Genomic DNA, 20,520 nt, shown 5'->3' on the forward strand with positions numbered 1-20,520 from the left:
GGGAAAAGGAGGAAGAAGGTAGGACTTCCCATCAGCCCTACACAAAGGAACTCTCTCCCTCCCAGAAGGCCCTGCTACATCTCCGCCTCTGAGGGAAAAGGAGGAAGAAGGTAGGACTTCCCATCAGCCCTACACAAAGGAACTCTCTCCCTCCCAGAAGGCCCTGCTACATCTCCGCCTCTGAGGGAAAAGGAGGAAGAAGGTAGGACTTCCCATCAGCCCTACACAAAGGAACTCTCTCCTTCCCAGAAGGCCCTGCTACATCTCTGCCTCTGAGGGAAAAGGAGGAAGAAGGTAGGACTTCCCATCAGCCCTACACAAAGGAACTCTCTCCTTCCCAGAAGGCCCTGCTACATCTCCGCCTCTGAGGGAAAAGGAGGAAGAAGGTAGGACTTCCCATCAGCCCTACACAAAGGAACTCTCTCCCTCCCAGAAGGCCCTGCTACATCTCTGCCTCTGAGGGAAAAGGAGGAAGAAGGTAGGACTTCCCATCAGCCCTACACAAAGGAACTCTCTCCCTCCCAGAAGGCCCTGCTACATCTCCGCCTCTGAGGGAAAAGGAGGAAGAAGGTAGGACTTCCCATCAGCCCTACACAAAGGAACTCTCTCCCTCCCAGAAGGCCCTGCTACATCTCCGCCTCTGAGGGAAAAGGAGGAAGAAGGTAGGACTTCCCATCAGCCCTACACAAAGGAACTCTCTCCTTCCCAGAAGGCCCTGCTACATCTCTGCCTCTGAGGGAAAAGGAGGAAGAAGGTAGGACTTCCCATCAGCCCTACACAAAGGAACTCTCTCCTTCCCAGAAGGCCCTGCTACATCTCTGCCTCTGAGGGAAAAGGAGGAAGAAGGTAGGACTTCCCATCAGCCCTACACAAAGGAACTCTCTCCCTCCCAGAAGGCCCTGCTACATCTCCGCCTCTGAGGGAAAAGGAGGAAGAAGGTAGGACTTCCCATCAGCCCTACACAAAGGAACTCTCTCCCTCCCAGAAGGCCCTGCTACATCTCCGCCTCTGAGGGAAAAGGAGGAAGAAGGTAGGACTTCCCATCAGCCCTACACAAAGGAACTCTCTCCTTCCCAGAAGGCCCTGCTACATCTCCGCCTCTGAGGGAAAAGGAGGAAGAAGGTAGGACTTCCCATCAGCCCTACACAAAGGAACTCTCTCCCTCCCAGAAGGCCCTGCTACATCTCTGCCTCTGAGGGAAAAGGAGGAAGAAGGTAGGACTTCCCATCAGCCCTACACAAAGGAACTCTCTCCCTCCCAGAAGGCCCTGCTACATCTCCGCCTCTGAGGGAAAAGGAGGAAGAAGGTAGGACTTCCCATCAGCCCTACACAAAGGAACTCTCTCCCTCCCAGAAGGCCCTGCTACATCTCCGCCTCTGAGGGAAAAGGAGGAAGAAGGTAGGACTTCCCATCAGCCCTACACAAAGGAACTCTCTCCTTCCCAGAAGGCCCTGCTACATCTCCGCCTCTGAGGGAAAAGGAGGAAGAAGGTAGGACTTCCCATCAGCCCTACACAAAGGAACTCTCTCCTTCCCAGAAGGCCCTGCTACATCTCTGCCTCTGAGGGAAAAGGAGGAAGAAGGTAGGACTTCCCATCAGCCCTACACAAAGGAACTCTCTCCCTCCCAGAAGGCCCTGCTACATCTCCGCCTCTGAGGGAAAAGGAGGAAGAAGGTAGGACTTCCCATCAGCCCTACACAAAGGAACTCTCTCCTTCCCAGAAGGCCCTGCTACATCTCTGCCTCTGAGGGAAAAGGAGGAAGAAGGTAGGACTTCCCATCAGCCCTACACAAAGGAACTCTCTCCTTCCCAGAAGGCCCTGCTACATCTCCGCCTCTGAGGGAAAAGGAGGAAGAAGGTAGGACTTCCCATCAGCCCTACACAAAGGAACTCTCTCCCTCCCAGAAGGCCCTGCTACATCTCTGCCTCTGAGGGAAAAGGAGGAAGAAGGTAGGACTTCCCATCAGCCCTACACAAAGGAACTCTCTCCCTCCCAGAAGGCCCTGCTACATCTCCGCCTCTGAGGGAAAAGGAGGAAGAAGGTAGGACTTCCCATCAGCCCTACACAAAGGAACTCTCTCCCTCCCAGAAGGCCCTGCTACATCTCCGCCTCTGAGGGAAAAGGAGGAAGAAGGTAGGACTTCCCATCAGCCCTACACAAAGGAACTCTCTCCTTCCCAGAAGGCCCTGCTACATCTCTGCCTCTGAGGGAAAAGGAGGAAGAAGGTAGGACTTCCCATCAGCCCTACACAAAGGAACTCTCTCCTTCCCAGAAGGCCCTGCTACATCTCTGCCTCTGAGGGAAAAGGAGGAAGAAGGTAGGACTTCCCATCAGCCCTACACAAAGGAACTCTCTCCCTCCCAGAAGGCCCTGCTACATCTCCGCCTCTGAGGGAAAAGGAGGAAGAAGGTAGGACTTCCCATCAGCCCTACACAAAGGAACTCTCTCCCTCCCAGAAGGCCCTGCTACATCTCCGCCTCTAAGGGAAAAGGAGGAAGAAGGTAGGACTTCCCATCAGCCCTACACAAAGGAACTCTCTCCTTCCCAGAAGGCCCTGCTACATCTCCGCCTCTGAGGGAAAAGGAGGAAGAAGGTAGGACTTCCCATCAGCCCTACACAAAGGAACTCTCTCCCTCCCAGAAGGCCCTGCTACATCTCTGCCTCTGAGGGAAAAGGAGGAAGAAGGTAGGACTTCCCATCAGCCCTACACAAAGGAACTCTCTCCCTCCCAGAAGGCCCTGCTACATCTCCGCCTCTGAGGGAAAAGGAGGAAGAAGGTAGGACTTCCCATCAGCCCTACACAAAGGAACTCTCTCCCTCCCAGAAGGCCCTGCTACATCTCCGCCTCTGAGGGAAAAGGAGGAAGAAGGTAGGACTTCCCATCAGCCCTACACAAAGGAACTCTCTCCTTCCCAGAAGGCCCTGCTACATCTCTGCCTCTGAGGGAAAAGGAGGAAGAAGGTAGGACTTCCCATCAGCCCTACACAAAGGAACTCTCTCCTTCCCAGAAGGCCCTGCTACATCTCCGCCTCTGAGGGAAAAGGAGGAAGAAGGTAGGACTTCCCATCAGCCCTACACAAAGGAACTCTCTCCTTCCCAGAAGGCCCTGCTACATCTCCGCCTCTGAGGGAAAAGGAGGAAGAAGGTAGGACTTCCCATCAGCCCTACACAAAGGAACTCTCTCCTTCCCAGAAGGCCCTGCTACATCTCCGCCTCTGAGGGAAAAGGAGGAAGAAGGTAGGACTTCCCATCAGCCCTACACAAAGGAACTCTCTCCCTCCCAGAAGGCCCTGCTACATCTCCGCCTCTGAGGGAAAAGGAGGAAGAAGGTAGGACTTCCCATCAGCCCTACACAAAGGAACTCTCTCCTTCCCAGAAGGCCCTGCTACATCTCCGCCTCTGAGGGAAAAGGAGGAAGAAGGTAGGACTTCCCATCAGCCCTACACAAAGGAACTCTCTCCCTCCCAGAAGGCCCTGCTACATCTCCGCCTCTGAGGGAAAAGGAGGAAGAAGGTAGGACTTCCCATCAGCCCTACACAAAGGAACTCTCTCCTTCCCAGAAGGCCCTGCTACATCTCTGCCTCTGAGGGAAAAGGAGGAAGAAGGTAGGACTTCCCATCAGCCCTACACAAAGGAACTCTCTCCTTCCCAGAAGGCCCTGCTACATCTCCGCCTCTGAGGGAAAAGGAGGAAGAAGGTAGGACTTCCCATCAGCCCTACACAAAGGAACTCTCTCCCTCCCAGAAGGCCCTGCTACATCTCCGCCTCTGAGGGAAAAGGAGGAAGAAGGTAGGACTTCCCATCAGCCCTACACAAAGGAACTCTCTCCTTCCCAGAAGGCCCTGCTACATCTCCGCCTCTGAGGGAAAAGGAGGAAGAAGGTAGGACTTCCCATCAGCCCTACACAAAGGAACTCTCTCCTTCCCAGAAGGCCCTTGGCTCCATCTCACTCTCCTGCTTGTCCCAGAATTCTCCACAGGAAGAAGGACAAGTTTAACCTGTGCTCCCTGGTAGAACTTCCTGCTTGCATCGGACTCCTACCCAGAAGGCCTGAGCTGGCTATATTATTATTGTTTTTGTCATTATTGTTATTGTTGTTGTTGTTGACCTTTAATTGTAAAGCTAGCTTCACCTCTTTCTTTTCTCTGTGAATCCCATCCTTCCCATGGCTCGCCACATTTCTCCTAACCTGATCCCCATTCGGCCTCTCCCTGTCTCCCTGCTTCCCTTCCTCTGCTCCCTCTGGAACTGCCGCTCAGCTGCCCCTAAAGCAACAGCAATTCATGACCTCTTTCTCTCTAAATCCTTCAACCTCCTCGCTCTCACCGAAACCTGGCTCCCAGCCCATGATACTGCAACCTCCTCTGCCCTTTCTTTTGGTGGTCTCTCCTTCACGCACACAAGCCGTCCTGAGGGTCGAGGAGGAGGGGTTGGTATCTTGCTATCTAACTCCTGCCAGTTTCAAGTTCTAGCTTTTCCCCCCAGCTATCATTTCTCTTCCTTTGAGTTTCATCCTATTAGACTCTTTTCTCCTCTACAGCTCCGGGTTGCAGTCATCTATCGCCCTCCTGGTTCTGCCACCCAGTTCCTATCTGACTTTGAATCATGGCTGACATTCTTCCTTTCGGATTCAGTCCCCACTTTGATCCTTGGTGACTTTAATATCCACGTTGACGATTCCAATAACCCTACAACATCTCGCTTTAACTCTCTGCTAGCTTCTTTTGGCCTCCAACCACACTCCAACTCTTCAACTCATTCTCTTGGTCACTGTCTTGACCTAGTTCTTGCTGCAAACTGCGCCATTTCTGACTACCTGGCACTTGACTTTCCACTATCTGACCATCATTTAATCTCCTTTGCTCTCACTTATACTCCTCCTCCTCGCCATACTATTCAACGTCTTTTTCGTGATCTTCAATCTGTCGACTCTAACCATCTTGGTCTGACCCTGGATTCATCTCTCTCTTCCCTAAATCTCGGGGATTCTGCTGATTCAGCTATGTCTTTATTTAACTCCACTCTTTCCTCAACTCTTGACCATTTTGCACCTGTCTCTGTACGCACTTCTTCCTCCAAGACTAGACCTCAGCCCTGGCTTACCCCCAACATTAAGTTTCTCCGGTCCTGCTCTAGAGCGGCCGAACGTCTTTGGAGAAAGTCCAAAGAGTGGGCTGATTTTATCCATTTCAAATTTGTTCTTTCGTCCTTCTCACGCGCCCTCTCTATGGCTAAACAGAATTATTACAAATCATTGATCTCTGCCAATGAGAGGTGCCCGCAGCGTTTGTTCTCCTCCTTCAATACTTTGCTTAAACCTCCCTCTCCTCCTGTCTCTTCATCTTTCTCTCCTAATGACTTTGCTAACTATTTCATCTCTAAGATTACCACTATTCGCTCTGAGATAGTCCCTCCTGATTCTTCTTCTGCTCTTAATCTTCTATCGCCTTCGCCTAACAAATTTTCTGTCTTTCCTCCTGCCTCTTTGGATGAACTCTCTTCACTTCTGAACTCTTCCAAACCTGCTACCTGTCCTCTTGATCCTATTCCTACTCGTCTTCTAATCTCTATAGCTCCCTCCTTTCTGCCCTCGCTCCTCCATATCTTCAATCTCTCTCTCTCTACAGGCTCCTTCCCGTCGGACTTCAAACATGCTCTCATTTCCCCAATTCTGAAAAAACCTTCTCTTGACCCCACCTCTTTGTCTAGCTATCGTCCGATTTCTCTTCTCCCCTTTCTTTCTAAGGTTCTGGAACGGGTTGTCTATTCGCGCTGTCTTGAGTTTCTTGAAGCCAACTCCATTCTCGATCCCTTTCAGTCTGGTTTCCGCCCAAGGCATTCTACAGAGACAGCTCTCACTAAGATCTCGAATGACCTTTTACAGGCCAAGGCTAATGGCCTTTACTCTGTTCTCATTCTTCTCGATTTGTCTGCAGCCTTTGACACTGTTGATCACTGTCTCCTAATTGACATACTCTCTGACCTTGGGTTCTCAGACTCTGTTCTTGACTGGTTTAGATCTTACTTGTCTGGCAGATCTTTTGCTGTAGTTGCAGGGGGTCAGACTTCTTCTCCTGTTCCCTTATCTGTTGGAGTTCCCCAGGGCTCTGTTCTGGGTCCCCTTCTGTTTTCTCTCTACACACTGTCCTTAGGAAAACTCATCAGCTCTTTTGGTTTTTCCTACCATCTGTATGCCGATGACACCCAGCTGTATCTTTCTGCCCCTGACCTTTCTCCAAGGCTTGAACAGCAAGTCTCATCTTGCCTTACAGCTGTCTCGCAGTGGATGCGCCATCGGCGGTTGAAGCTCAACATGTCCAAGACGGAGCTTCTTGTCTTTCCTCCTAACCCCAACCTTCAACACTCCTTTTCTGTCTCTGTGGACAACATCTCCATTCAACCAGTCCAGCAAGCCCGCAGTCTTGGTTTTATCTTTGACTCTTCTCTGTCGTGTATCCCTCAGATCCAGACCACAGCCAAGGCTTGTAGATTCTTTTTGTACAATATTGCCAAAATCCGACCATATCTCTCCGCCTCTACTGCCAAGATCCTGGTCCATGCCCTAGTGGTCTCACGACTCGATTACTGTAATGTCCTCCTGGCTGGGCTTCCTTTTTCTCACCTCCGGCCTTTAATCTCTGTCCAGCATTCAGCTGCACGCATTATCACTTCCACCCACCGCTCTGACCACATCTCTCCTGTGTTGGCATCCCTTCACTGGCTCCCTCTCCCTTTCCGCATTCAGTATAAGCTCCTGCTGTCGACATTCAAAGCCCTCCATGGACTGGCCCCTCCTTACTTATCAGACCTTCTTTCTCCTCACCTTCCCACCAGGGCCCTCCGTTCTGGTAGTCAAGGGTTCCTGTCTCAGCCCAGGATTTCCTCTGCCCCATCCCGGATTCGCCCCTTTTCACTTGCTGCCCCTCACTCCTGGAACCTTCTTCCTCCACAAGCAAGAGCCATCACTTCTTTAACCAGCTTCAAAACGGAGCTGAAAACCATCCTATTCAGAGAAGCCTTCCCAGGCATCGCATAATTGTCGCTTACTATCTGATGTTCTGTTGTTGGCTGTTTATCGATCCATTTCCTGTATTGCTATGTACTGTATATGTATTATCCTACTTGTGAGTATGTATTTTCCCTGGATAATGATTAACCTTCCATTTTGGAGCCAAGCCCTCCCTCCAGTCCATCTGCCTTGGTCCAGGCCTCGGAGGTAGAGAGGAACTGCTGGACCTCTTACCCTTTCCCGTCACCACTCCCTTCTCCTTCTGTGTCATGTCTTTTTAGATTGTAAGCCTGAGGGCAGGGAACCGTCTAACTAAAAAGATTGCATGTACAGCGCTGTGTAAATTTACAGCGCTTCATAAATAAAGGTTAATAATAATAATAATAATGATTGAAAGATAAGGATCGACACGCGGACCCAAGGACTAACCCAGGTGAGCTCCAGGGCCAAGATAGCATGGGCTCAGTCCTTGCCTGTCTGTTCAGGCCCACAAAGAGAAATCATGTAGCATTAATGTTTTGTTGGGATTGTAACTCTCAGCATTCTTCACCAGTGGCTATGCTTGCTAGGGCTGCTGGGAGTACAACATCTACTGTTCTAGACACTTTCTGAAGGTGTTTGAGTAAATGTGATCACTGTTTCATAGCTCTTGCCCTAAATCATGGGCAGCCTATTAGTTCACAGTCCCTCATGTAAGAATTACTTTTTTTTGTTTATTATTTTTCCAGAACAGCTCACTAGGTTGCACACATGTATGAGTATCTGCAACAACTAGTGCAAAATAGCAGTTCTGCATCCACTGATCAAATTTCTTTTCTGTGTTTTGCAGGTGGTTGCATTTTGTGATGTGGATAAAAATAAAATCATGAAAGGTTTTTACACTTACGAAGACTCTAAGGTTGGTAATAGTTCTCCTGATTCACACATGACCTGAAATTCCATCTGTGCACTGTCATTCCTTAATCACTGTGGAGGGGCAGAGTTCATCTACTCTCAGTACATGTCTGAGTAGACATTGTGAGAGGAGTCATAAAGACTGCATGAAAAGTGCCTAATATTGCAGTCAGTAAATGTTACTGATTTAAATATTACACATTGAGTCTCCCTTATCCAAAGTGCTTGGGATCAGAAGTGTTTTGGATTTTGGATTTTTTTTCAGATTTTGGAATATTTGCATTTACATAATGAGATATCTTGAAGATGGGACCCAAGTCTAAACATGAAATTCATTTATATTTTATATACACTTTATACACATAGCCTGAAGGTAAGTTTATACACAATATTTTAAATAATCTTGTGCATAAAATAAAGTTTTATGAACCATCAAAAAGCAAAGGTGTCATTATCTCAGCCACCTAGGTGGAGTATTTTGGATTTCAGAATTCTGGATAAGGAATACTCAATAGTTACTTTATTTAATGTTAATGTTATAAGAATAGTTTGCTTTATTTTGGCTGTACATTTAAACTCAATGTGGAGTCTGTGGCATAGCTCTTGGAGAAAAAAAGGGAACTGTAGGGACCTTTATGACAGATAAAAAAAATCTTAACTCCTGATTATGGTGGAGAAGAGGCAAAGGCTGTTTTAAAACTGCTTGTTTGCTTTAAAGTTGACATTGCTAGTCATGAAGCTAGAAAACCATTGTGGTTTTGTGTGGTTTTTAAAAGCAGATTTTGGCTCCTGAAAGGATTTTAAGCTCATGAGATCTTACGCAAATGAGCCAGAATCTGAGTAAGGCAACATGATGGATAAACAATACACATATTACATTTACTAGCAGGGAAAACGGCTGTGCAAGCTAATATTTCATCTCTGTAATATAAAAATTGTTCTCAGATTAATAGCTGGCTCACTGCCGCTTACTTAAATAGCCTCCTAAAGAAATGAAGATTTTGGGGCTGGTACCAATTCTGTGTGCCACAATAGAATGAAGGGCTCTGTCCGGTTCCTGGGCACTGTGAGTTGGCACCCTTCAGTCTCCTTATGAATGGCTGTCACCTTATACAAGTGTAAACACTAGCAGAAGAGAATGAAGTCTTTAGAATGGAAGATCCTTCTTTGAAAAGATTTGCCTTAGAAATACAAAATTGAGAGGAAAGAACAGGAAGCAAAACTAAATTTTCAAATAGAACTTTACCCACTAGGAAGTCCAGTTCCTGCTGTTTTTTTATCCCTATGGCTGAACAACAATTCTGAATACAAACTGATAAAATTAATACAGTAGAACAGGGGAAACAGGGGTTTTGTGAAGCAACTTCTCCTATGTCAGTAAATTAGTCAGTAAAACAAAGATGATGCCTCTGGGGCTGAATCAGCTGCTACTGACATTAATGGGGAACTTTGCTGCTCACTTACAAGGGGCTGGTGCTGTTTCCTCCTTATATACAGAGTTGACATTCGACTTGAAGGCACATACACGTGCATAGACTCAGAAACCAAAGCAGCATTTCAAGGGCAGTGATAAATCTGCAGATATAACTTTTATGTCTTTAATTATGTGGGAGCATACCAACCCTAAATGTCCTTTGCTCTCAAAATGCTACTATGGAAATTGTATTTCAGTAGTCTCCCATGAAGATGTACAAGAGAGAAAAAAATAGCTTATTGGATATAGACAATAGAATGAAAAGTAGCATCAGCAGAGAGCTGTGTGCTAACAGTGAAGCAGCACTCGGAAATTATACCATTTAATAGGCAACCATATGGTAGCTAAGAGGAAATGTGTTTGTTTCCCTCTAGGAAATTCCCAAGCCCAAGATTCCTATCTTACATTTCAGAGATGCTTCATCACCTTTCATTATTTGTGTAAAACTGGTGAGTACGATTTCCAGATCTGCACCAACCATGTGAAATTCACAACAGGTTAAAAGGGTTGTTTCCCCCCTCCCATTTTCAAGAAAATACGATACCTTTTTAAAAAACACTGATAATGCGGTGCCTTTCATCACAACACAGCATTTTTGGTCCTATATAGGTCCTGTATGTAACCAGGAGAACACATATTAAAGTGTTTAAAGTCATGCTTAGCAAACAATGCACAAGTGTAACTCTACTCTTTTAATATCTAAAGGGCTGTCATAGAGAGGAGGGTGCAGGTTTGTTCTCTAATGCCCCAGAGGGTAGAATCAGCTGCAATGATTTTCAGTTACAAAAGGGTAGATTTCAGTTGAATATTAGAAGAAACTTCTTGACAGTGGGGTGAAACAGACTGGCAGCTTGGGGCAGCCTCTGGCTGTTCCAACCATGATCGAGCCCCAGTTGGCCTGGGAACGTGGCAACCAGATGGCCCACTCTGAAATGAGCCACCAACAAGGAGCAGATTTTCACCACTTCTTTTGCCAGCAGTTTCAAGATGCCTTAGCCAGCCTCAGAGCAGCTTCTGGCTACTCTGGGGGCACGTGTCATCTGCACTCATGCCCCCAAAGCAGCCAGAAGCCACTCTTTTTGGCCCATGTGTTTCAGGCCAGTGAGGGCTGATTGATATTGAAACCAATTTACTGGGGAGGTGATGGGGCCTCATTTTCTGGACATCTTCAAAAAGAGGCTAGACAGCTATCTGCTGTGGATGCTCTAGCTGGAGATCCTGTGTTGAGGAATGGTGGACTCAGTGGCCCATGAAGTCCCTGCCAACTCCATGATTCTATGATTTTTATGAATTCCTCATTGGACATTTTGATCCTTCCTTTTCTACTATTACAAGTTACCTCCTTCATTGGTTAAAATGACTCCTGGAAAAGCAAAACCATTTCTTTTGAAGACACATATCAGTTAAACATTAGGAAGAAATTCCTCACAGTGAGAGCTGCTCAACAGTGGAACACACTCCCTCGGAGAGTGGTGGAGTCTCCTTCTTTGGGGGTTTTTAAACAGAGACTGGATGGCCATCTGTCGGGGATGCTTTGGTTTTGAGTTCCTGCATGGCAGGGGGTTGGTCTGGATGGCCCTTGTGGTCTCTTCCAGCTGTATGATTCTATGCCATCATGTACATAGAGGGACAGTAACCATACTAGCCTAGTTTAGCAAGGCTTCATCTGCTGCATCCTTGTCAAATCAGGAAAGGGGAGGATTTTACATGCCAACTAATCTAACCCTTTTCCTGCAGTGTGAGAAGAGAATGACTATCTAAATAATGGATGGGAATCATGTACCCTTCCAGATATTGTTGGATGGCAACTCTCCCAACATTCCTCACCACCAGCTTTGCTTTTGATTTGTCTGAAGATGTGAACCCAGGAAAGCTTAAGATGAAATACATTGGTTAGTCTTAAAGCTGCCACGAGTCAACTTTTTCCTTCCTTTTTTATTCTGAAGCAGACAAGCATACTCTTTCAAAATCATTACTTTGTCCATTTTAGGCCATTACAGAATATAAATAGAAAGTATTAGGGAAAAATTATATTCATTACCAGAATATAATTTAAACAAAGTTTAAAAGTAAGAAAAGAAGAAATATTGTTTCTAGAGGACTGCAGAGATTTATGGAGAAATATAAGTAGGTGGCAAATGTTGCTGGTAAAGATAATAGTAGGTGAGGGGAAAGAATGCCTTACAGATGAATATAGGCCAGTTCAGAGATTATTATAAAAAAATAACATGCTGAACATATTTCTTCTTAAGTGTTTCAAAGAGCTGAGAGTCATTCTTTGGACATTATACAGTATCAGTAGTTAGTAAATTCCCCTTTAAGAAAGACTGCAGAGCTGCTAAATGACTTGCCAACTGGAAATGGCTTTCTTCTGTTTCCCCTCCATTCTCAGTTTGCATGAAGCAGTGTTTGGCTTTGCATCAAGCTTGATCTGAAAACCTCACTCAGCTTCTAGTCTGCAACCCCTTCCTACTAAGAAAAATCAATTGTGGTTTGAAATGGTTGTGGTAAAGTTCTTCCACTGCTGTCCTGATGGCAGAGGAAATGGTTTCTAAACTGGTTGAAACTTGCTTAGAGGAGCTGAACTCTGGTTGCTCTATGGTGATATTATGCAGACTAAGGATAAATCCAAGGATTCAGACTGAGAGGTATTTCTGGTCCCTGTGAACTTTTGTTTCAGCACAGGCTGCGTATGAAAGATGAGATGAAAAACAAATCCACCACGCTGCTGTGTTTTTAATTTCCCCCAAATATGAACCCTCCACCCGCTCCAGGGCTCTGCTGACAGTCCTGCAAAGCCCTGGAGATGGAGGGAGATTGCAGTGAGTCCTGCAGACAAATGAATGATGGCAGCAGATTGCTGCAGGGAGAGGGACAAGGGAGGGCAATGTACTTATGAAGCCAGAGTCAGGCCTGTGATATTGTGATGCAAACTGTGGTAAGATCTATTCAGCATCAGCATCATACCTATGAGGTAATGGCCAATACAGATAAGTCCTGGTTTGCATGGCTGCATCCCTATCTGGATACCACAATTCAAGCAAATCAGGTAATGACAGGCAAATCTAAAAGCTCTTAAAAGGAGAGCAGAAGACAAAATGCATGCATAAATAATATTTGGGAGAGAGCACATCTGCCATAAAAACACAAATGGCAGAGGAAACAGAGGTCAAACATTTTACAAACACTTCAGAAAAGAGAGGCAGGGGGAGACTTGTTCTGTGGGTCTCCTGAAGTGGTGAGATTACAGGAAGGCAGGTTACAGGTTAGGAAATAAAACGTAAACTGTTGAGCATTAGAAAAAGTTGCTTGGGGATGTTGTGTAATCTTCCTGCCTTCCTTGGTGTCTTTAAAATGCAAACTGGGCTGGCAAGGGGGCAAAGGCAGGTTGACGTCTTGGGTATCTTGCAGAAGAGCAGCAGTTTGCACCTGGCAACCCAATTTCTGGGAACCCAGTCATGCTCTAGTGTTTATTATACAAGACATGGAATAAGATATGTATGAGAGCAGATGGAAATGTCTTAGGACTTGTTTTCACATTTCTGTGGTGAATGCTTTAATGGCAGTTTGGCACACTTAAAAATTACCCACTTGATTTTGCTTAGATGGATCATCTGAAGCTATAGATTTACTCATTGTTACCAATGGTTGACTGGTTGACACACTGGTTGACACACAAGTTGCATGTTTACTGATGTACATTAGTGCAGGGTATCTTTTTTTCATTGAACATTAATCCCTACTGAAAAATTTGCACCTTTAAAGTTAAGACTGCAAACTTTGAAAACATACTTTGTTTATTGAAAAGGTTTAAGAACTCATTCAGAAGAATTCCTGGTGAAACTGTTAATATCATAGAATCATAGAATCATAGAATCGTAGAGTTGGAAGAGACCACTAGGGCCATCCAGTCCAACCCCCTGCCATGCAGGAAATCCAAATTAAAGCATCCCCGACAGATGGCCATCCAGCCTCTGTTTAAAGACCTCCAAGGAAGGAGACTCTATCACCCTCCGAGGGAGTGCATTCCACTATTGAACAGCCCTTACTGTCAGGAAGTTCCTCCTAATGTTCAGGTGGAATCTCTTTTCCTGTAGCTTGCATCCATTGTTCCGGGTCCTGTTTTCTGGAGCAGCAGAAAACAAGCTTGCTCCCTCTTCAATATGACATCCTTTCAAATATTTAAACAGGGCTATCATATCACCTCTTAACCTTCTTTTCTCCAGGCTAAACATCCCCAGCTCCCTAAGTCGTTCCTCATAGGGCATGGTTTCCAGACCCTTCACCATTTTTGTCACCCTCCTTTGGACACGCTCCAGTTTCTCAATGTCCTTTCTGAATTGTGGTGCCCAGAACTGGACACAATATTCTAGGTGGGGCCTGACCAGAGCAGAATACAGTGGCACTATTACTTCTCTTGATCTAGACACTGTACTTCTATTGATGCAGCCTAAAATAGCATTGGCCTTTTTAGCTGCCGCATCACATTGTTCACTCATGTTCAGCTTGTGGTCTACTTGGACTCCTAGATCCCTTTCACACGTAGTTTCATTCAGCCAGGTGTCACCCATCCTATATCTGTGCATTTTATTTTTCCGCCCTAAGTGCAATACCTTACATTTCTCTGTGTTGAATTTCATTTTGTTAGCTTTGGCCCAGCTTTCTAGTCTATTCAGGTCATTTTGAATCTTGATCCTGTCCTCTGGGGTATTAGCTAGTCCCCCTAATTTGGTGTCATCTGCAAATTTGATAAGTATGCTCCCAATTCTGTCATCCAGGTCATTGATAAAGATGTTGAATAGCACTGGGCCCAGGACAGAGCCCTGTGGGACCCCACTGGTCACTTCTCTCCAGGATGAAAAGGAGCCATTGTTGAGCATCCTTTGGGTTCGGCCGGTCAACCAATTACAGATCCATTTAACAGTTCCTTTGTCTAGCCCACATTTTACAAGCTTGTTTGCAAGAATGTCATGGGAAACCTTGTCAAAGGCCTTACTGAAATCAAGATATACTATATCCACAGCATTCCCTTCATCTACCAAGCTGGTAATTTTATCAAAGAAAGAGATTAGGTTTGTCTGGCATGACTTGTTTCTCTGAAACCCATGTTGACTTTTTGTGATTATGGCATTGCCATCTAGATGTTCACAGACTCTCTGTTTAATGATCTGCTCCAGAATCTTTCCTAGTACTGATGTCAGACTAACTGGACGATAATTGTTGGGATCCTCGTTTTTCCCCTTTTTGAAGATGGGGACAACGTTTGCCCTCCTCCAGTCAGCTGGAATCTCTCCTGTTCTCCAGGAGTTTTCAAAGATTATTGCCAATGGCTCCGATATTACATTTGCCAGTTCTTTTAATACCCTTGGATGGAGTTCATCTGGTCCCGGAGACTTAAATTCATTTACATTAATAAGGTGTTCCTCTACTATCTCTTTACTTATTCTGTGCTGAAATTCCCCTATTCTGTCCTCTGCTCCATTATCCTCAGGTTGAGCACCCTTTGCCTTTTCTGAGAAGACTGAGGCAAAGAAGGTGTTGAGTAATTCTGCCTTTTCTCTATCTCCTGTTAGCATTTTGCCATCTTCTCCACGCAGTGGCCCTACTGTTTCCTTCTTCTTCCTTTTGCTGCGGACATATCCAAAAAAGCCCTTTTTGTTGTCTTTAACCTCTCTAGCAAGCCTGAGTTTATTCTCCGCTTTAGCTTTTCTGACTTTACCCCTGCACATGCCTGCTATTTCTTTGAATTCCTTTTTTGTGATTTCCCCCTTTTTCCATTTCTTATACATGTTCCGTTTCAAACTTAGCTCGGTTGAAAGTTCCTTAGTCATCCATCCTGGTTTCTTGAGACACCTCCCGTTTTTCTTTCTCACTGGAACTGTTTGAAATTGTGCCTTCAGTATCTCTCTTTTGAGAAACTCCCATCCGTCCTGAACTCCTTTATCTTTTAGTATTTCTGACCATGGAATCTCCCTCAATACTTCTCTAAGTTTACTGAAATCCGCTCTCCTAAAGTCTTGGATGCGTGTCTGACTCTGCCTGGCTTCTCCTTTCCACTGTATTACAAACTCCAGGAGAACATGGTCACTTCCACCTAATGATCCCACTACTTGCACCCCATTAACCAAGTCATCCTTGTTGGTTAGGATCAGATCTAAAATAGCTGACCCCCTTGTTGCCTCTTCCACCTTTTGGACCATGAAATTGTCTTCCAGGCAAATGAGGAATTTGCTAGGCCTTGAAGATTTTGCTGAGTTTGACTTCCAGCAAATATCAGGATAGTTGAAGTCGCCCATCACTACTACATCTCTCTTTTCTGACTGTGTGGTCATCTGTTCTAGAAAGATATCATCCAATTCCTCAGTCTGATTTGGGGGTCTGTAGTAGACTCCCACCATAACATCCTTGTTGTTTCCCTCCCCTTTGATTCTTATCCAGATGCTCTCCACCTGGCTTCCATGATTGATGTCCAGGATCTCTTCACTGGTGTAAATATCTCTGACATATAGTGCTATTCCTCCTCCTTTCTTGTTTGGCCTATTTCTCTTAAAAAGGTTATACCCCTCTATTTCCACATTCCAATCATGAGACTCATCCCACCAGGTTTCAGTGATGCCTATTATATCATATTTGCTTTGTTGTACTAGGAGTTCGAGTTCATCCTGCTTATTTCCCATGCTCTGTGCATTAGTGTAGAGACATCGCAGACCATGGTTCCCTTTTACTTGCTGCCTGTGCAAGTTTTTTTGCCTCCCACTGTTGGGTCCTTGCACTGTTTGCCTTGTTTCCTCTATGTCAGTTTGACTATTTTCGCCATCCCTTTCGCCTTCCTTAATATTGTCTCCCTTCCCCTCGGAACTCAGTTTAAAGCTCTCCTGATCAAGTTCTTGAGACTGTTGGCAAAAACATTTCTTCCAACTGGCGTGAGATGCAACCCGTCTGTTGCAAGAAGTCCCTCCTCATGGAACCGCAGCCCATGATCGAAGAATCCAAATCCTTCTCGGCGGCACCATCTGCGAAGCCAGTTGTTCACATCTGCTATTTTCCTCTCCCTTCCTGGACCATGCCCTTCAACTGGCAGAAGAGACGAGATGACAACCTGTACATCCATTCCTTTCAGCTTCCTACCAAGCGCCTCGTAATCCCTTTTGATGTTCTGAAAGCTGTGTCTTGCAGTATCATTAGTTCCCACGTGGACCAAAAGGAAGGGGTATTTGTCAGTAGGCTTGACCAGTCTTGTCAGCCTCTCTGTCACATCACGGATCTTTGCACCTGGAAGACAACACACCTCTCGAGACATCTTGTCAGGCCTACAAATCACTGCTTCTGTACCCCTCAGCAAGGAGTCCCCCACTACGACCACACGCCTCCTCCGAGGCTTAGCAGCGACTGTTCCCTCGGGTGGGACTCTCAGGCTCCCCTGCTCTGTCCCTGAAGTCTGTCCATGCTGCTCTTCTTCATCCTCCTTGATAAGGGAAAGAGCTTGGAATCGATTCTCTAGCTGCAAGCTCCTCGAACAATTCCTTCTTGGCTTACTTCTCTTTGTGACATTCCTCCAGCTGTCTGCCTCCTCTGTTTGGCAAGTGACCTCTTCCACCCTAGCATCTTCCTCTGCGTGGTACTCATCCAAGATGGTTAGTTCTATTGTGTCCAGGAAATCCTCTTGTTCCCTAATATGCTGAAGTGTAGCTACTCTGGACTCCAGCTGCTGCACTTTCTCCTCCAAGAGTGCTACCAACTTGCACTTGGTGCATGTGAAGTTCTCCACTTCTGTAGGCAAGAAGAGAAACATCCCACAAGAGTTGCAGGTGACTTCAGCAGATCCCTCATTGTCCATACTGCAAAGTCTTTAGTAATGAATATAACAGTCAATCTACTGGGAATACTTCTTTAAAGGAATGTACTGGCTGCTATCTTACTCTTAAAGGGAAGGTTCTGTTTCAATATCTGATTCTAACCAGATGCCACTTGAGCAGAGTTGTTGAGTTAAAGAAAACTAAAATCCGCGTGCCGTTAGGCAGCTGGCTCTGGAAGGTGGTATATAAAGCTAGTCTGCTAGCTCCGCCCCCTTGTGACTCACAGATGTGACTCACAGAAGCTCCGCCCCTTCAGCAACGAGCACACGGTCTCAAGCACACGGTCTCAAAATGGCTGCCAAGCAGCTCCTCTCCTTCTCCTCTCTCTGGCCCGACTGTTCTGGAAGGCTCTGGAAGGTGGTATATAAAGCTAGTCTTCTAGCTCCGCCCCCTTGTGACTCACAGATGTCTCACAGAAGCTCCGCCCCTTCAGCAACGAGTACACGGTCTCAAGCACACGGTCTCAAAATGGCTGCCAAGCAGCTCCTCTCCTTCTCCTCTCTCTGGCCAAACTGTTCTGGAAAGCTCTGGAAGGTGGTATATAAAGCTAGTCTGCTAGCTCCGCCCCCTTGTGACTCACAGATGTGACTCACAGAAGCTCCGCCCCTTCAGCAACGAGCACACGGTCTCAAGCACACGGTCTCAAAATGGCTGCCAAGCAGCTCCTCTCCTTCTCCTCTCTCTGGCCAAACTGTTCTGGAAAGCTCTGGAAGGTGGTATATAAAGCTAGTCTGCTAGCTCCGCCCCCTTGTGACTCACAGATGTGACTCACAGAAGCTCCGCCCCTTCAGCAACGAGCACACGGTCTCAAGCACACGGTCTCAAAATGGCTGCCAAGCAGCTCCTCTCCTTCTCCTCTCTCTGGCCCGACTGTTCTGGAAGGCTCTGGAAGGTGGTATATAAAGCTAGTCTTCTAGCTCCGCCCCCTTGTGACTCACAGATGTGACTCACAGAAGCTCCGCCCCTTCAGCAACGAGTACACGGTCTCAAGCACACGGTCTCAAAATGGCTGCCAAGCAGCTCCTCTCCTTCTCCTCTCTCTGGCCAAACTGTTCTGGAAAGCTCTGGAAGGTGGTATATAAAGCTAGTCTGCTAGCTCCGCCCCCTTGTGACTCACAGATGTGACTCACAGAAGCTCCGCCCCTTCAGCAACGAGCACACGGTCTCAAGCACACGGTCTCAAAATGGCTGCCAAGCAGCTCCTCTCCTTCTCCTCTCTCTGGCCGGACTTGTCTAATATGACAAGAGTAGCTTGGATCTGTCATACAAATGGACTGTTACAGCAAAAATACATAGGTGGCTTCTACCTGTGTGGAGTTTGCTAGCATTGTGAATGAGATTTATGTGGCGACAGGGACAGCTGTGGAACTAGAGCAGGAGATAAAGGCAAGTTCAACAAGGGGAAGACAGAGGAAGATTCCTTGCCAAGGGGCATCTGGGTAGTGTTTCACTGGGATTTGGGTTGCTTAGCAGGAAGAGGTGGTTTTGGGAAAGTGGGTGGTTTTGAGGTAGTTTTTAAAGATGGAATAGAGAGACTGAATATAGTGTGGAGTAGAATTTCAGAGTAGAAGGGATCTAGAAAAGAACTTAAATCTACAGGTTTACAGTCTCTTAAGGCGAGTGTACCATTCTGTGTACCAAGGAAATGGGAGAGGCAATTAGGCAGCCAACTAATAGGTGTGATATAAAAGGAGGTAGTGTGTTTTATCCTTGTTTTCCACTCCCTGACCTCACCAAGTGGGTTGTCTTTCTAGCTCCACCAACTTTGTGGGATTACTTTTCCTTAACTCTGTAGAGCTGGTGGGCAACATGGTTGAAGCAATATAGTGAATTGTTTTAAGAATGGAAAAGATAGAATAGGGATGAGCTTTGCAAGTTTCCTCTTGTACAAACATTGAGACATTCTTGCAGGAAGAAAATTTTCCATGACTGTGAGTGTCCAATTATGCACCCTGTTTTGAATGTAATCATAATATAAAAATAACACAATGGCAGTTTTCTGATAGTCCATCGCACCTGTAATTGGAGTGCTGAAAGGATGTTAGCTTAAAAATGAATATTGACCAATGGTTGTTCTTCCTTTTAATTTAGTCAGGGAAGCAAAAGTGCTGAATGCACTTGGGCATTATTTACACTTTTCATGAGATATTTGGACTATGGTACAGACGTCAGATACTGTATTAAATTGGGAGGTAGCAAAGTCATATTGAGCATGGAGCAGTAGCCATGTGCTGAAGTGCCCTGCTACTTACAGATTACTGTTTTCAAAATAACAGGATTTAGGGGTGCTTCATAACAATGCTTCCTGCTTGTGGTCCACTGAATCATAGATTGTTTAGTTTGACCTTCTGGTAGCTTTGATAGGTAAATGATTTTGCCTTTCACTAGACCAGGGGTGGGAATTATGTGCTTCCCCCTACCCAGATATTGTCAGACTGCAACTCCCAGCATTCATCACTGTTGGCGGTGAAGGCTACTGGGAGTTGCAATTCAACAACAGTTGGAGAGCTTCAGAATTCCTATTGCTGGGCTAATCCCTTGTAAGAATTTAGTATCTATAGACCCTCATTTGGCCAAAATTAGACTTTTGTTGGCTCAGTACAAATTGAGAGAGGGATCTTTAAAATGTTCAGCAAGAGCTCTAGTGCCTCACCAAACAACAAATCTCAAGATCCCATAGGGAGTAGCTATGGCAAAGTGCAGTCATAGTGCTATAATGGTATGGTGTGAAAGGGTCCTGTGCTGGTGTCCTTGTTCCACACTACAAATGAGGAATACATAGTAGATGCATCTCCTTTTAGCTCTACTCTCACAGAGAAGGATCTCATAACTCTCATTTCTGTCCAAAGCTGTAGCAGTTCCAAGTCCAGTGAAGAGCTTTCACACATGCAACCTTGGCTTAAGTGAAGCTAGACCCAGTCTTACAGTGATTGTTGGCTGTGGCTTATCAGTGTCTGAGGTTTCTTCTCCACATCTGCTTGCAGTGTGAAACAGCAGTTGGGGTGGGGGTTCCAGGTGGGACTCCATCCAACCCATCACTGATTGATTGAGGGGGTGCTTCAAGTTGCATTGCACTGCCCTGGAGGAGAAGGAACTGCCTCAGCCTTCTTCTGCACAGCTTTGCTCTCTCCTTCCCAGGTATTCAAGGGCAATAACTCTGGAGTGGGTCCAGAGGACGGTGACCAAAATGGTGAAAGATCTAGCAACCATGCTGTGTGAGGAGCAGTTTAGGGAGCTGGGTATATTTAATCTGGGGGAAAGAAAGTTAAGGGGTCACATAATAGCC

General features: G+C 46.1%; 1 protein-coding gene across 1 annotated transcript in view; it reads left to right on the top strand.

The window, feature by feature from the left end:
• LOC149322092 (queuosine-tRNA galactosyltransferase-like) overlaps nt 1-20,520 on the top strand; it is a 311,900-nt gene that overhangs the window by 283,649 nt on the left and 7,731 nt on the right. The window contains exons 10-11 of the mRNA XM_089534373.1: nt 7,840-7,908; nt 9,753-9,827. Of these exons, the coding sequence (XP_089390499.1) occupies nt 7,840-7,908; nt 9,753-9,827 (144 nt within the window). The remainder of the gene's footprint in view (nt 1-7,839; nt 7,909-9,752; nt 9,828-20,520) is intronic.

This window comes from Sceloporus occidentalis, unplaced genomic scaffold (genome assembly GCF_023333645.1).
Source record: "Sceloporus occidentalis isolate IW3139 unplaced genomic scaffold, rSceOcc1.0.p SCAF_1, whole genome shotgun sequence".
NCBI lineage: Eukaryota > Metazoa > Chordata > Lepidosauria > Squamata > Phrynosomatidae > Sceloporus > Sceloporus occidentalis.